The sequence below is a fragment of the Amphibalanus amphitrite genome, unplaced genomic scaffold, assembly GCF_019059575.1.
Source record: "Amphibalanus amphitrite isolate SeventyFive unplaced genomic scaffold, NRLGWU_Aamphi_draft 001398F_arrow, whole genome shotgun sequence".
NCBI lineage: Eukaryota > Metazoa > Arthropoda > Thecostraca > Balanomorpha > Balanidae > Amphibalanus > Amphibalanus amphitrite.
In genome coordinates, this window is record NW_024882891.1 from 150785 (window position 1) to 168265 (window position 17481).

Sequence of the window (17481 nt, forward strand, 5' to 3'; positions counted from 1 at the left end):
CGACGGTTGTGGCAACCAACTCCTGTGTATTTAGTCGTTCGTCGGTCACAATCATAAGGCGACTGCCCTGTGTTGGCGGGAAGGGAGCGGGGCGTTTCGCCGGGCAATGAGCTCGGATGTTGCCAGCTGCACGTGCTCAGATGTTGCAGGACTTGCCGCAGGTGGAGTACGGCGACAGCACGTTGTTTCCGGTCAGTGGAGGACAGCCCACCAGGATTCTGTGGATGAGAAAACAACAGCTCACAACGCACTCTGGGCTCATACGCTGCAAACAATGCAGCATGAGGGGTAACAGTGAGTCAGTGGCGGATCCAAGGGGGGGTCACATGGGTCATGCCCCCCCCCCTTGAGGCCCGGGGGCCCAAAGACCTGCCAGGGGCACCACCGGCCTATCAGGGGTATCACAGTCCTGACAGGGGCACCACAGGACCGCCAGGGGCACCACAGGCCTAGCAGGGACACCACGGGCCTGGTGCCCCTGGGCCCTGACAGGACTGTAACGCCCCTGACAAGCCTGAAGTGTCCCCGGCAGGCACGTGGTGCCCCTGCAAGGCCGGTGGTGCCCCTGGCAGGCCTGTGGTGTCCATGGCAGGCCTGTGGTGCCCTTGCTAGGCCTCTGGTGCCCCTGACAGGCTTGTAATGCCCCTGGAAGGACTGTGGTGCCCCTGGGCCCTGACAAGCCTGAGGTGCCCCTGACAGGCCAGTGGTGCCCTTGCTAGGCCTGTGGTGCCCCTGGTAGGCCTCTGGTGCCCCTGACAGGGTTGCGGTGCCCTTGGAAGGACTGTGGTGTCCCTGGGCCCTGACAAGCCTGAGGTGCCCCTGACAGGCCCGTGGTGCCCTTGTTAGGCCTGTGGTGCCCCTGGTAGGCCTCTGGTGCCCTTGCTAGGCCGCTGGTACCCCTGCGCCCGGAGAGGACTGGTGCCCCTGAAAAGTCTGAAGTGCCCCTCGGCAGGCCTGTGGTGCCCCTGACAGGCCCAAGATGCCCCTGCGAGGCCGGTGGTGCCCCTGGCAGACCTCTGGTGCCCCTGGCAGGTCTGTGGTGCCCCTGGCAGGTCTGTGGCGCCCCTGGCAGACCTGTGTTGACTGGTGCCCCTGCTAGGCCGCTGGTGCCCCTCACAGGCCTGCGGTGCCCCTGGAAGGACTGTGGTGCCCCTGCCCCTAGGGGTGCTCATGGGCCCAACAGGCCAGTTGTGCCCCTGACAGGCCTGTCGTGTATACTTGCTAGACCTGTGGTGCCCCTGCTTCCTGGCAGGCCTGTGGTGCCCCTGGCGGGCCTGTGGCGCCCCTACAAGGCCGTAGGTGCCCCTGACAGGTTTGTGGTGTCCCTGGAAGGACTTTGGTGCCCCTGACAAGCCTGAAGTGTCAAGGACAGACCCTTTAGACGCCAGGGTCAAGTTCGTCGGACTGACAACGATTTGCTTACCTGATAACGTTCCTGGTAAGTACTCACTACTCAGCGTCCACAACATATATACACATAGCACATTCATATCTACTTGCTTACAATTGGTAAATGTGGTTGTGGCTAAGAGTTAAGATACTGACTAAAAATAAAAAGAAAAAGAAAAAAACTGAAAATGGGGGCACCACCAAAATGAAGTGGACGAAATCCGTTGAGTTTTTAATTTTGGGTATAGGTAGGGGAACCACTTCGATTCATGACCCTCCCCTTGGAGTTTTCCTGGATCCGCCCCTGCAGTGAGTCATAACAGTAAGCTGACGCGACTCATAGTGCGATCGCTCTGGGGCAAAGGTCATCGTACTGCCCGGCGTCCTCTCTGGTGGTGACTGCATTATGATGTTCGCATTTGTTCTATACTTACCTTTGTTTTAGAGTTCGGTATAGCCGTAATGCCATTGATCTGCTCTGGACATCTCTGGCCTGGCCTGGTTCCATCCTAAGGTTCCCAGACTGATCTTCAATTGGGTTTGTCATGGATCCCCTGTACACTCAGACCTGTATCTGTCCTTGATACCCGACACCAGGGGCGGATCCAGAAAATCTCCAAGGGAGGGGCCATTAGAAACCAGGAGGCCCCCCCCCCCATAATTCCACCTGTTGGAGGCCCCATCTTCCCACTTGTTGGGGCCCCCCCCAAAAAAAACTGCGTCTATTGAGCTTATCTAGCTGTTCAGGCAACATCTCAACATCTGTGCAGGCTTGGAGGCCCTCTGTGCAGGTTAGGAGGCCCTGTAAAAGTGGTCATCTCTGTGAGTATAAGAGACCTCCAAGTTATGAAAAGCTTTACCAATCTTCTAACAAAGAAGTCTTCTCAGCTAGTCTTCTAAGAAATAACTAAGTGGGTAGGTTAAAAAAAAAAACTCATCGGATTTCGGCCACTTTATTTTCAGGAGGCCCCCTTTTGAGCTTTTTAACTTTTTAACTTTTTATTTTATTTTTGAAAAAAATCGGCCAAGGGGGGGCCATGGCCCCCATGGCCCCCCCTTGTATCCGCGCCTGCCCGACACCAACCGGTATATGTCTTAGGCACTCTCACACTGACGTGTATCTGTCCTTGATACCCACACTAACCTGTATATGTCTTAGACACTCTCACACTGGCCCGTATCAGTCCTAGATACCCCGACACCGACCTGTATCTGTCCTGGAGTTCCTGCGAGGGCAGCCGCTGGCAAAAGTCGTCCTGGTACTGGGTGATGCTGCCGCCCAGACTGCCAAACTCGGCCACTCGGTCTAGGATGTGCGCCGACGCACACATGTCTGCCATGAAGCGCTGGTAGTAGCTCTGCTTCTCCGCTGTGACAACGTCAGGAAACTCCGTCAGAACTTACAAAGCCGGCGAGAGACGGAGCTCTACCACGAATGGCAAAATGCCAAATCAGGAAAATATGCGTTCTTATTTAGATGATGTTTATACGCAAAACACTATCTAATGTCTATGAATCCATGAAATCGCCACTGACCCCGCTTGGCTACGGTGGCCGGTCCGTGCGGACTCTTGAAGTCGTAGCGTGTGATGGATTCGCTCCAGGCGGGGGTCCTCACTGGCTCCAGATTGCTCCGCTGAGTGGGACACACGGGCCCTAGTCGGTCTTGGTCGACCTGAGGGACAGCGCACAACGAGTCAGTGGGGCAGGCAACGGTAAGTACAAGAGGGCTGGCTAAGGGGAATACTTTGTGGAAATATCACAAATGTTCAATTTTAAATATGCCCATCTCACATGCCTTTGAAATTCAAAGATAGCATTCATCCATTGGGATGATTCGGCAACTCAAATAAATGTTTGTAACTTTTTGTCTGCTTGTAGTAACTATCTTCTGACTTGAATAAATTTATTTCACATTACCACAGGGTACATTTCGATGAGGATGACACACTAGACACTACCACTCATATGCCGTTAGTGCTTTGGTTTTGCACCAAATATTTCGCCCCATGGAACCTCGAAGTCGCTTGGGGCTAGCTTTCTCCCATTCTCGATGAGCTGGCCAAATACGCTGGATTTTGATGAAGAAGCTGGTGGAACTACTTCTGCGTCTACGGCTGAGTCCGACTCTTCTTGAATAAATGAGCTTTTATTTAGTAAATGAATGAAACTGAATCAGCTCACTATATATATACCGGGTATACCGGGTGGCCCAGAAAAAACGTTCCCAACTTTAAATCAATATTTTTTTCAGAAAGTGATAAAGATGCAACATTGAAACTTCGAAGATTCAATGCGGCACACATTTTCAGTAAATGGTGTGATTTTCATGGTATTCGGTAAATTACTTTTTAAACGGTTCGTGTTTCAAGCATGCCATGTAAAAATTACTTTTTTGCTCCGAGATTTACTAAAAAATGTGAGTGAACGGGTCACTTTCATCCCGCGGCACCGCGGCCTAGAGCCATGACTTCTACTGGCAGCTAGTGTCATTGATGGTTCGGGTCTCAGGATGACACATTCCCTCGGGCAACCACGATGGCTCTGTGCCAGCGGCATCGGAGGAAGTTTCCAGTTTTCTAACCATCTTGTGGCTCAAATGCTTTCCTGGCTGACATTCCTGGGAAAAGGTAGCTTTTCAACCAGTTTTTTTTTTGTCATCTGCTGGCAATGTTGTTTTCATAAGCTATTCCGTGGTCTTCAGGCACAGGAACCAGTCTGCTTTAGTTTGTTTTCCTTATCCGGTCGATTTACTGTTAATCTACTGAAAGGAGGGTAATCAGCATTCAGCAGTAATCCATGCACCGTGCCACTCCTGCTCGAAACATGATTTGGTGTTGAAACGAATGGCATCCATGAGCACCATTTTGGCTCAGTCTTTGAATATTTGGGACATGATTGAGACAAAAATATATCAAATACGAGCATACGTGTTGGTTTCATTCACGTGCTCTATTTTTTATTCTTTTTTATAACATGGGACGTCTAACCCAATCATCACTATCGTTTGACATCGGCAAAAAACGCAAAAACGTCTTGCTTGATTCAACTCAAGATTGCCAGCTTGAAAATGATGGTGTAGTATTATAATTTGGCATACCAATGCGCAAAGAAATGACGCAAACTTGATGAAAATTTTGGCTCGTTATTTGTACTCGTATTTGATATATAGGCCTCCAAACTTCGGAACGTTTTTTCTGGGCCACCCGGTATATTGAGTGGGCCAGCTATCAACCTGGCTGTTCATGGACTGACGGTGGCAGGCCAGCCGTCCCATCAGTCGGCACCCAACGGACCATTAGTGGCACCGAATAGATAGCAGGTGCGCACACACATGCATTCACTCGCCGACAGATGCATTCACTCGTTATTCAACTCACTTCGATCATTCGTGCTTGTAACTGAGAGTTTTTAGCTCAGTCAAAGACAAAAAAAAAAATATATCGTAATATGCATCTGGTCACTGGTGAGCAGCAAAACAGATCTGGATTATCTTAAGTCCAATACGCATATGTAGGCATAATATGCATACGTTTTGTCTTGTGATAATGTTAAATTCACCTCATCACTGATTCAGCTGTATTCGGTATGCCTTAATTTTTGTCGTGCATTCGTATTGTATATACTTACATTGTCTTTATAATTAGTTGTGTCATTCGCATCGTAATTAACCCGCGCCCTGCTGGGGGGGGGGGGTGTTTGAACACCCCCCCCTTGTTGTTTTTCGCGAATATCTCAAAACGGCGGCGCGGAGCGCCGCCGTTTTTGGTACACCTTATCATACATCAATTCTACACATGTTGTGAAAATTTCAGACCAAGGTCATTCAAGGTCAGGTCACCAAGTCACTTGAAGTGACCTCACCTCATAAAAAGTTTCAATGTCTGTCATAGCTACACCGAGTGACCGATTGCTTTGAAACTTTCAGCGATTGCTAAGAGCAATAGCATGTACAAAATGTATATCACAGAATTTTGATATCGATGACCTGAGGTCAGGTCAATTTTGCGACCTCCCCATTATAAGTCAATGGGAGAAAATTGAAATGCGCGTCTTTTGGATGAAAGACATTATAAACACTCCCAAACACCGAATTACAAGTGGTTTAGACACACTGAACATGAAAATGGTGTCCGTGACCCTTGTTTATGCCCTGAGGTCATCTTAGGTCACGAATGGTATCTAACAGTTTTTCGCAAATAACTTTTGATAGAGGCATGCTAGAGCGATGAAAACGCCTTAGATGTGTTCAGCTCGACGATATACTGATCGACTGATATGCAACATGACCCTTTCCGGTCAGGTCATGACCTTGACCTGAGGTCAAATTTTCAAGTTGACCTTTCAAGGTCAAGTTGTAGTTCATTCGATGCGTCTTGACGAGAGGAACACGATGCCGGTGAAAGTAAGCTCGTACAAGGCTTGGGTCAAAAGTTATTGCAGAAAAACTGTTTCCGAAAAAAATCGGCTATTTTTGCAGTTTTTGCCCCCTGCAGGCAAAACCGTTGACGTTAGGTCAAATCTGAGAGAATTACTCAGAAAGGGTGTTAATAGGGCTATCGAATGCGCTTTTCCGGGGCGCTCTAGCTCTATTGGTTCCCGAGTTATGCGTTGGCTTCTTGGAAATTTTCGACATTCGACCTGGAAATCGGCGAAATTTTGCCTTCAATGACCTCTGGTGACCTGACCTTTGACCTGACCAAAAATTTGACCGTAGTGATTTCGTCATTATTTCATTTCGAACGCCGCCTTCCGCGTATCGCTACGTGGCCCAGGAGCCGAGTTAAAAGGGGGGTGTTCAAACCCCCCCCCCCCCAGCAGGGCGTGGAAATCCAGGACCCCCAGCAGGGCGCGGGTTAATGAAGGCAAAAGTTCTTCATGCTAGAAAACGTATAGTACTTATAACTTTAAAAAATGTTCTTCTCACGTGCTATCTCCTGCCATGAGAGATTTCGTACACCAGCACTCCCCTCCCCCTCTCACACACACGCACGCATACACCGTGCGGCGCATCGACTAATCACGCTGACTTCATTAAATTGGTGAGAATCTGCCTGGGGCTGCCATCGACCAGTCCGGTGGCACGAGATGGCCGGGAGCGTCCTGGCGATATAGTGGTGGTGGTTGTGGTAGTGGTAGTGTTAGTGGGGGTACTCGTAGTGGTAGTGTTTGCGATTGTGGTGTTGGTAGTACTGGTTGTAGTGGTGATTGTGCGTTATCTCGAAAAGCCCCGATAACGGAGCCTGCCTGGGGCAGCCGGGGAGTGACTTGGAGAATTCAGCCTACAATGATCAGTCGTTTGATCATGACTTGTCAAGATATATGATAATTGCTGATATGCTGCGCGTAAAGTCATGTATAAACAGCATTTTGTTTCCTCATAAAAGTTTCGAGCATCTTCAGAGTTCAGCTTTGGCCTCTGTACTTACTAGGGACGATTGTGCAGACATGCTGGTGCCAGCGAGACGCCAATGACCTGGAGGCTGTACCGGCAAATGCATAAAGGTTTACCCTAAGGTGAAAGTCCTAGCAACTAAATAGACGTACTGGCGGCGGCGGTACGGCCACTATCTGGTTGCCGGGCAGGCACGGCGAGCAACGCGGGTCGTTCTCGCGGCTGCTATCCGTATACATTCCGATGACGGTGTAGAGGGGCAGGCCGGGGTCGGACGGTGCAGGACTGCCCCCGCACCGACCGCTGCTGCACTGCTCCGAGGGTTTGGAGCTGCCGCACCAGCGCTGCAGAATACCGAGCGGCCGTGGTATCGTCACGGCACGGAACGGATCGGAGAGGCCACGTAACCGAAAAGTCACGGACAGTTCCGTGACCAGACATGACATAAAGGTAGCCACAGGGTGACTTCGAACAAATTACCAAAAGCGGAATAATCAAGCGCTCGGTCACTCGAGGCATCCCGAGCGCCTTTCGCCTACATCGAGCTGCCACACTCCACTGGTGGAACGGACAGGTTCTGAGACGGAACTGCAGAAACACGATATTGAATCAAAAGCTGAGCTCCAAAACTGATATTGACAAATTACATTTCAGCAGACAGCTGTCAATAGCCGACAGCTAAAAAGATTTCATGATATGGGAAAAGCTGACTGCAGAGCAATAGAACTACTCCCATTGAATTAACCCGCTGGACTATGGCGAATATCTAAGCTGATAATCTTAGTCATTCAAAGACCGACCAGAAATTAATGAGCACTGATCGGAGTCGGCACCGGTCCGACCACTCACGCAGAGCACGGTTTTCCACGGCTCTCGGTAGCCCTCGGTGCTGGGGTACTTTTGGCGCAGTCCAGGCGGCGGCTTGTAGTCGCGGTGGCTGGCCGAGATTTTGTACAGCGACGTCAGAGCGGTGCCCGTCGGCTCGCCTATCTGGGTACGCGTGTATATCCGTCCGTCCAGACACTGAAACGCCACACAGACAGACAGACGGAGCTGCCGTCAGCGGCGCAGAGATGGCGCTGAGCTAGCACACGAACCAACGGACACGCCGATCTAGCCGATGGATTGTGGAGAGAGGAGCGAGCGACTAATGCTGCGAAATACATCCCTATACTGTGCCTATACCATCCGCGCATTCTTCTATAAGCTCTGCCGCTGCCACGCCGGGAGGGACATAATAGGCTATCTAGTCGACAATTGCAGGAAGTTTTATCGCGCAGGCGGTATGTAGGTACGAGTAAGAACGCATACAACATACGCGCTGTGCAGGTGAACACACCACAGCGCTGTCAGACGCTGTACATTTATGCGTATTTGCGTGCGTCGGTGGTAACCGGTGCCCCTGCCAGTCTCAGCCGCAGAAGCCTCTCTATGCAAAAATGGTTCAGCATGAGCTTCAGTCTGCCAGTCTACTTGACACAGATATAAAACTGCATGGTGACCAAGCCTGCAGATGCCGGTCCATGAGATGAGCGGCAAAAATGGAATTTGCTTTGTCAGAGGCCACCAGCCAGTTTAGTCATAGGTTTTTGTTTAGTGTGCTTCCGTATGTAGTATGAAGTGCATGGTTGATCTGGCTTTGCGCATCAGTCCGGTTGTCTTCAGGTGTCTTTTTGCATATGCTTTTGTGCTATTGCATACATAGATACCGCATCTTACCACATTGCATCTAATACCGACAAGGATCTTTGTGGCTTTATCTTTTGTTTGCATCCATAAAGAAATACAAAAGATTTTAATTCCACATCTACATGAGCATTGAGCATTCAACTGGAAACAGATAGGTAACTAGGTAGGTAGGTACGCTTTATCTTGTAGTTGCACATCTTAATTCAAGCATGAGTGAGCCCAACTACATAAGAGTATATGCGTTCAGTAAGCAGAACATCTCGCATTTTGGCCTTCAACGTTGGCATGGACGAACTGATATGACCGTTGTTGGAAAGCTCAATAAACGTCCTCGAGTAATTCCGGTGCAAGTTAATCATAATTCCGGCCATGTAAAAAAAAATGGTTGCTAGGCTAGGCCTATAGGATAGCATGACACCTCGCCGGAAATCATCTTTCATTGACGTAATTGAATCTGAATAATGGTGAAGAACCGCAACAGTTAAAGTTGAAAGATGTCAAAATAACGATTTTGTTATTGGGACGTCACAGATAGCATTTAGTTAATTGTTCCATCAACCGAAAACGGTGAGCGACTTCCAATGCCCTGCGTCTGATTAAAAGACTCAGTGATAACGCTGACTGATCAGCAGCAGAAGGCATGCGTGAGAACTGAGAACCATCGCGACAAAATAAACAAATGCAACGATAAAGCAGCTTTCAAAGAAATAAAATGAAATCATCCACTTGATAATTTGTGAGTGCATATTCTTAGCCAAAAAGTGTAAAAATGCAACTTATACCTATTTCAGCCACTTATCGATTCCATTTCGGTGATAGCAGACCAAAAATCAAAATAGTCTCACCGGCAGAAGATTTGGAACCGATCTGGACTTTGGCGGCGCGAAGTCAGCATTTGTTGTCGACTGCCAGAACTTGACGTCCGATATTCTCTCCGCCCAGTCTTTACAGTATGACAGGTTATGTGGAGGACGGGGGCAGCTCGGCTGGAAGAAGGAAAGATAATGATAAATTTGAATATCAGTGATTTCGCGTGTAATCGAAATCAAATTCAATTAAAAGATGCTCTGTCATCAAACCGCATTTCATTTTTGTATTTCTTTTCAGCTTTACTTCAAAAGCCAAAAATACTAGTTACAGTTAGATAGATGTCTTACCATCGTTAGACTCATCAGCAGAGTAGTAAAGGGCCTAAGTGAATAGGCATTGAATACCGAAGAGTACTTACGTTTTCATCAGGACATCTTGAGTTTGCCATTGGATTTGCACGAACCGGTGTGTAGCAGGGCATTTTATTTCAACGGTAAATAAAATGCTAACGTAGTCTTTTGTTTAAATAATGCAGGAATTTTAAATGGCACCGCTCGATGAATACAAGACCAAAAACAAAAGAGACAACGATAACAAAACAAATTTGTAAAATTGTTCCTGGAATTGTTCAATATTCTTAGCAAGGTAAAATATCTCGCTCGTGATAACGTTAAGGAAACGCCGCTCCTCAAAAGGTGATGTAGCGGGATTTCGCGGCGTTGCGGGGCTAACCGGGCGGTCGCTTCTCAGCAGGTGGGCTGGCTCGAGTGGGGGTGTTAAAATCGGCCTAATGGGTGCGCTTCTACTCGTAAAAGCCCTTCTCGGTTCAGCCCCTCGCGAACTCGTCCCGACTCTGTCTTTGCATTCTCCGGGGCGATCAATCATCGGAAACACATAGGCCAGGGTTAGGGAATGGGAGATAATGATAAATGATAATCAATTACCCTCGATCATATTGGTATAGAAAATCAACTCTATTTAACAAAAAGTCCCACTCTCAAACAACAGCGCCTTTCCTAGCTGAGGGCTATCTCCCACCGGATATACACAACAATCATACTTCCACTCGTGCATCCCTTCTCACTTCTGTCATACGTCCAGTTATACCTCATAATTATCAGAGTTAGCCGTCTCCGATCCCTCCCTCTTTGCCTAACTTCCCCCGGTGGTGCTAAGGCGTGCGCAAGTCATTATTGAGTCATTGGCCTTAAATTTCATTAACCGTTATCCCTTCATAACCACAATGCTCCGTACATCAGACAAACGCTTCATAATGCTCACGCTACACGAATAGAATATACGAACCACCACAGATTTCGGCACTCCGCCCTTGAATTACGCGACTTATAGCGGGTCCAAGACCATGCCGAACTACCTACACACAAATAATAAACACACACGCACGCAGGTTGTTGAGCGAACAATGGACTTACAGCATGGGCCGGTAAACCTTTGCAACAACGTACGCAGCCCTTGTCTTACTGCCACTCACGCGTGGACCTACCTTCTGCTGCCAGTGGTCAGTCAGCATCTCTAACACACTCCAGCCCACGGTTCCGGAGCTAGAGCTCGCAGGGCACTCAGTAGCCCGGGCTTTCCGCGGCGGACGTATCTAAAATTTGAAAGCCGGGTTGGGTAACTAAAGTCCGTCCGTGATACTAATGACCGCATCTCGCACCAGCCATAGTTCAGGGTTTCCGGGCCAACCCGGCGACCTAAAAAAAGGTTAGCTCTCGTCGGCTAACTACAAAGACGACACGCGTCTTCCACGCACGCAGGTCCACTCGGGGATATCCTGCACTCAACACACATCGTCGACTACCAGCACATAGGCGTCCAAAGCCCTATCTATCCGTGGCTGGTAGTTAAGCTGTCGTCACAGACCTATTCGAAAGGACCAGAGCATGGCCGGAGCTACTCGACTGACTGCGGGTGGCCAGCACCGTCTGACTGCGATCACCCGACTCGAATGCTCGGTATCTAATGTTCACCCCCGTCTTGCGGCATTATACGTTCCTTCGCGGGGCATTACTCTTCCGGCGGCATACGATTCCCTCGCTAAGACGCCCGGGGTCCTAACCACCTCCGAAACTATCTATGTCGCTCTTCAAATGACGTCCCGCGCCGACCACTTGAGGGACCGATAGCGGGCCTACCTATCTTTTTGAAACCGGGCTGGGTAACTAAGGTCCATCCGTGATACTGATGACCGCATCTCGCTCCAGTCATAGTTCAGGGCTTCCGGGCCAGCCCGGCAGCCTAAAATCTGCCCAGCCTCCGAGGCTGTTAATCCGAGACGGAACACCGTCATCTCGCGGCGGCCCACCCGCCGATACACATCCCAGGCGACGGCCCACGTGACCTTAATTATCACCCAGGCCTACCCTGGGCCGGAACAATCGGGCCACTGGTCCCGTGTCCGCTAGCCAGAGGTTAGACAGACTACAGCCCGTCGTCCCCTCCGAGCCAGGACACGAGGCTGACCGGGTAACATTTCTTGAAACCCTCCTCGGCGGTCTGTGCCCGACTCGCCTTCATCCTCACGTTTAATTTCGCGACTTATTGCACGCATCCAGGGCTTACTCAATCGAGGCCTTATATCTAGTGGGGTCTGTCCGAGTTTAGCGCCATTCGGGAAACCCGATTTTTCTATTTGTACAGTCCGCGTCTCTACTCGCGTCTCATCTCCCTCCTAACCCATGGCCGCGTCGGTGGATTCTCCACGCACAGGGGCGTGACGTGCATCATCTATCTCCCCGGTTCCATCCCTTGCAGTGTCCATGTAGAATAAAATTACATATATTTCGTGTGCAACAAGGTCTAGTGTGTTGCTTGTGTGCGGACCGTTGGTAAATTGATTAGTGGAGTGCCAGGAAATCCGCTGGCGAGGGCATTTGGGAGTCAACCGGAGGAGCTCCAGTATCGGTTGGGCTAGGGAGGTCCTGTATGTGTTGTGTATAATCGCTATCGTTTGGACCGTGGGATAATTCGGGGAGGATGGAGTGCCAGGAAATCCACTGGCAAGGGCACTTAGGAGTCAACCGGAGAAGCTCCAGTATCGGTTAGGTCAGGGAGGTCCTGTGTGTATTGTGTGTAATCGCTATTATTTGGACCGTGGGATAATTTGGGGAGGATGGAGTGCCAGGAAATCCACTGGCAAGGGCACTTAGGAGTCAACCGGAGAAGCTCCAGTATCGGCTAGGCTAGGGAGGTCCGGTGTGTGTTGTGTGTAATCGCTATTGTTGGACCGTGGGATAATTTGGGGAGGATGGAGTGCCAGGAAATCCACTGGCAAGGGCACTTAGGAGTCAACCGGAGAAGCTCCAGTATCGGTTAGGCTAGGGAGGTCCTGTGTATGTTGTGTGTAATCGCTATTGTTTGGACCGTGGGATAATTTGGGGAGGATGGAGTGCCAGGAAATCCACTGGCAAGGGCACTTAGGAGTCAACCGGAGAAGCTCCAGTATCGGTTAGGCTAGGGAGGTCGTGTGTGTGTTGTGTGTAATCGCTATTGTTTGGACCGTGGGATAATTTGGGGAGGATGGAGTGCCAGGAAATCCACTGGCAAGGGCACTTAGGAGTCAACCGGAGAAGCTCCAGTATCGGTTAGGTCAGGGAGGTCCTGTGTGTATTGTGTGTAATCGCTATTGTTTGGACTGTGGGATAATTTGGGGAGGATGGAGTGCCAGGAAATCCACTGGCAAGGGCACTTAGGAGTCAACCGGAGAAGCTCCAGTATCGGTTAGGCTAGGGAGGTCCTGTGTATGTTGTGTGTAATCGCTATTGTTTGGACCGTGGGATAATTTGGGGAGGATGGAGTGCCAGGAAATCCACTGGCAAGGGCACTTAGGAGTCAACCGGAGAAGCTCCAGTATCGGCTAGGCTAGGGAGGTCCTGTGTGTGTTCTGTGCTCCCCGTATAATCCCTGTGTGCACTGTGTAAAATCAAACAGATAAAGAAAACTGATCGTTGTAAATTGCTCTGGCCAGACACCTTGGAAATGACCTCTTTCCCGACTGTGGGTTGGCATATGGCCTTTTATGCTCCATCCTCCGATCCCTGCCCTTCAGCACTATACTCACACTCGTATTTCAATATTTACAAGTCCCATTTATTTACATACTCCGACGCAACACCTTAAATTCCCTTACACGTCAAATTTAAAAGAAACATTCTGGGCCCAGGCCGCCCATCAACTGAGCCCCACAAGCCGCGCGGTGCGGTACACAGTCGCCCGTCCCTTTCCAGACTCCCCACGGTGTATAATCCCCTCCGTCCGCCTTAATCACCACGGGGCGCCGGACGAGGGTCCACGTCGGCACGCGTCTCGCGCCACGCGCACAGTTACATAGTTTACCGAAATCGAATTGTGAACTTAAGCTACCTAGACTGAAAGTCCCAAGAATAAATTTAACTACCTAAACTGAATGGCCTAAAACATTGCAGACGACACCTAAAAAGGGGAATATAATGTGGCTCACATAGCAGTAACGAGGGGGATTGAAGGATACTTGAAGGATTTTAGGGACTAGGTGCGCACCCGTGTTCACCGCGTGACCTTACTTGAGATGGAGTCGCTGACATGATGGTCGTGTCCGTCCAGCGCCCGGCCCGGCGGCCAGAGCCGCCGCCGGCGCCGTGATGCCAGCCGCTGGTGTCTCGTGGGCTGTCCGCGATGTCAGACGAGAGACGTGGGCCGAGAGTGCCACCGGCGCGGGATGCGTCGTCCGAGAGAGCGAGGACCAGAGAGCGTTCCAGTTCCGTTTCATCAACTTATACTTTTGATGACGTCATACTTCAGAGGGCCGGGCAGCATCTCCTTGTCCAATCTTCGTCCTCCATTCTCAGAAAGTGCGTTTGGCTCCGCCTTCAAACGTTCGTGATTTGCTGAAGTTCGGCACCCCCGGCCATGCAGTCGCACCCTTTCACGTGGCGATCGGGTGGAATTCGCCGCCGGCGCTCACGGCGCCTGAGGTGCCAGGTGGCGGGCCTGGCCCTCCGCTCCCCCTTGTTTTGAAGTCAGCTCCGGCCAGATGTCCTATATTTTGTCGTTGGCGACCGAGTTCCATTTCATCCTGTTTTCGTACAAACCGGGTCGGTCCCCGCTCCCCTTTCTTGTTTTGGTTCAAATCAGGGCCGGTCTGCACTCCCCTCTCCTTGTTCTCTGGCGGGGTGCCGAGCGTGGGACAGAGTCTTGTTTTCCAAAGGCTAAACTGATTAATGGCTCGAGGCTGGCAGAATGGCGCGTTTCGGTATGCTATTTGTTGGCTTCAGATCCGGGTTCTCATGAAGTGGGGTGGTCATCTATAGAGGACCCCTGTTTGTCAGAGCCTACTGCGCCGTCTGTGTGGACGGCAGCTGGGACGGAGAGAGGGTATCACAGCCGATTTAGCCGGCTGACCGTGTCTGTGCGGCGCTCGCAGATGGCCGTGTTTCAGCTTGTGGCACAGCTTGCAGTTCAGCATGAAAGATGAAAAAAATGTAACGCATCTGCGTTACATTTTCAGACCTCTTTTTATAGTCGCGCCCCGCGACTAAACGTTTGAGAGCCCGCTTCTGCCGTGCTATTTGGTGCCGTTTCGTCGTGTTTCTTGGTGACTTCTGTGACGAGGGCGGGTGGCCGTCTTCTAAAGGATTGGTAGCTAATTCAACAGGAGTGTTCGGTTGGGGAGGATGGCATAATACGAGCTTGGATGATTGGGACAAAAGGAGTGCGGGTTTTTGTGTCATTGCACAGTATTTCAGGCCATCCTTACATTTCCAGAATTAAAAACATTCACGTACTATCCCGTAATACACCACCAACTACACATCAAATTATTTGCGCGCAAAACAATGGAAATTGAATGAAACCATTGAAATAATTAACACATGACAATACAAAAAAATAACATTGGTACATTTGGTCACTATAATTCGATCAAATTAGCGATAACATACCGGTGCAGATTGTGGTATGCCAAAGAAGTGAGCCCGGCACCTGATGGTGGCTCCATGAGCCACGACAGCTCCGGTCCGGGATGGCCGCGATGACGGACTGGCGGTCGTCCGCGATTTGGTCTCGAACCGGCCGGCTGCTGCTGTAGTCGTGTCCCAGTTCCGGATTTCCCCAGTCTCGTAGTTGTAGTCGTAGTCCTCGCCGACCATCGATGTCGTACGCAGCTGCCCTGGTGAGCTGTCAGGGCTGGCTATGATCGGCCCAGAACTCGTCGTCTGTGGCTGAGCCTGGGTTGAACGTGGCTTCCAAGCTGTTTCTGCTGGTCTGGTGGCCGCAGAGGCTGCGCTCTGGTGTAGACTGCCGATGATGGTTTGGCTGTCACATCTGGCGGCAGGTGTGGTTCCACTGCAGCCTGCTCCATGATTACTTGGCTGTGACGTTGAGAACATCGCTCCGGCCTGCTGCAGATCACATGATCGGTCTCGAAGTTTGGGAAATGGGAGCCACCTGCAATTGATGAACGGCGGATCACCGCCTGCCAGTGCGGCGGGCGGTCCAGAAATCGGCCCGCAGACTGACCCGGTCCATTACAGCTGTCCATTTTGGTTGAAACAGGCAGCATTGAAGTGTCCCTGAATGGTCGTGTCTAATGATGCTTCATGGTTGTAGTTGTCGTCACCATTACTCCGGTTGCCGTCTGATTTTGTCGTCACAGACGTGCGATGTAACTGCTGACAACATTGTAGTTTTGGTTCTATTCGTGTCTCCTTCTCCTTCTTCCGGTCTTCTGTTGTTATTTATTTCCGGCGTTGCCTTCATTTGAGTTCCATTGGGCACTGGCTGTCAGGCAGTCGCTGTTGATGACTACCTTTTTTCTGTTCTTTTGTCGGCGTCTCTTCTTCTCTGTGCTGCACGTTTGCTCTTCCAAATGGCTTCGTGATGTTACAGTTCTTCAATCATTTGCATTTTACTCTTCTCAGCTGTCGTTTCCTTTCTGTGATTGCATGTATCCATTGCCATTTAGTATCAACGTCGTTTCCATCGGTATACTACTTCAATGTCTTCTTTCTCGCCGTCACTCGGCTGTGTGTTGTCCTTCTTGTTCTTATCGCAATTCAGCTTTCCATACTGCTTCTAAAACGTGCCTCAATCATTTACAATCTGCGCTGTCACCTTCATTTCAGTATGCTGCGTCCTATTGGTGACTTTTGCCTTCTTCAATCCTGATTTTCATTTCAGCACATTCAATTTCTTCATAGCGTCGTGCTCAGTCGTATTTTTAGTACGTTCATTGGGTTCGGCAACATACATGACTGCCTGTTCTGTAACGGGGGTTTCCGTCACGGAGAACGGCTCGTGGACGGTTGCCGGTCTCCTGTCAGTTCTCTCCAGAGGCGGGTCAGTCCACGGGTCACACATAGGTCACTGCACCTTTTTGGTATAGGATGGGTACAATCTCTTAAAAATTGGGTTAAAAATGGCATCCTCGGTGTGATTACTCTAACTTTGGATCACGGGATTTCACTCAAGGTTAGGGTTCGCTAGATGTGAGCCACATAAATTTAGTTAGCGATACCTGTAGCCGAAAAAATATACCAAGCCCGCTCGCCCGTCACTTAAAATTGATCCTCGATTTACCCTTATCACTTCATGATATATACACCCTCCAGCAATCCACGCTTTCTGATTTCAATCAAATCAATTTAACCCGAGTAACGCTGCACTGAGTGACCAGCTCCCACTGCATCTAGCTCAGACATAATACGTTTTCTCACTCACGCTCGCATTTCCTCTGAAATTTTAGCTTTGGGTTCGGCAATGCACGTCCGTCCACCGACTTCATGATTCCTTTGATTGATCCTACCCCACGTTGGGTGCGCCAAATCTGTAGCGGGATTTCGCGGCGTTGCGGGGCTAACCGGGCGGTCGCTTCTCAGCAGGTGGGCTGGCTCGAGTGGGGGTGTTAAAATCGGCCTAATGGGTGCGCTTCTACTCGTAAAAGCCCTTCTCGGTTCAGCCCCTCGCGAACTCGTCCCGACTCTGTCTTTGCATTCTCCGGGGCGATCAATCATCGGAAACACATAGGCCAGGGTTAGGGAATGGGAGATAATGATAAATGATAATCAATTACCCTCGATCATATTGGTATAGAAAATCAACTCTATTTAACAAAAAGTCCCACTCTCAAACAACAGCGCCTTTCCTAGCTGAGGGCTATCTCCCACCGGATATACACAACAATCATACTTCCACTCGTGCAT

At 50.1% G+C, this 17481-nt stretch overlaps 1 protein-coding gene across 2 annotated transcripts; it reads right to left on the reverse strand.

Moving 5' to 3' along the window:
• Window position 1: 1 nt before the first annotated feature.
• LOC122372768 lies at window positions 2–9920 on the reverse strand. 2 transcript variants are annotated; one of them, XM_043350325.1, is made up of 7 exons: window positions 9702–9920; window positions 9319–9459; window positions 7634–7807; window positions 6937–7128; window positions 2926–3064; window positions 2596–2758; window positions 2–218 (listed from the first exon to the last, which is right to left on the reverse strand). In XM_043350325.1, exons 1-7 carry the CDS (start codon window positions 9762–9764, stop codon window positions 137–139), a joined length of 954 nt encoding a protein of 317 aa, XP_043206260.1. In that variant the 5' UTR covers window positions 9765–9920; the 3' UTR covers window positions 2–136. The 2 variants fall into 2 exon arrangements, with proteins under 2 accessions (XP_043206260.1, XP_043206261.1); XM_043350326.1 differs by lacking the exon at window positions 6937–7128.
• Window positions 9921–17481: the final 7561 nt, after the last annotated feature.

Excerpts from the sequence above, each read along its gene's own strand:
- LOC122372768 (XM_043350325.1), bottom strand. The coding sequence starts at position 9,764 with ATGCCCTGCTACACACCGGTTCGTGCAAATCCAATGGCAAACTCAAGA. Across the intron at positions 7,129-7,633 it reads CGTGGAAAACCGTGCTCTGC|CGCTGGTGCGGCAGCTCCAA; the intron begins GTGAGTGGTCGG and ends GGTATTCTGCAG. Across the intron at positions 2,759-2,925 it reads GGCCACCGTAGCCAAGCGGG|CGGAGAAGCAGAGCTACTAC; the intron begins GTCAGTGGCGAT and ends ACGTTGTCACAG.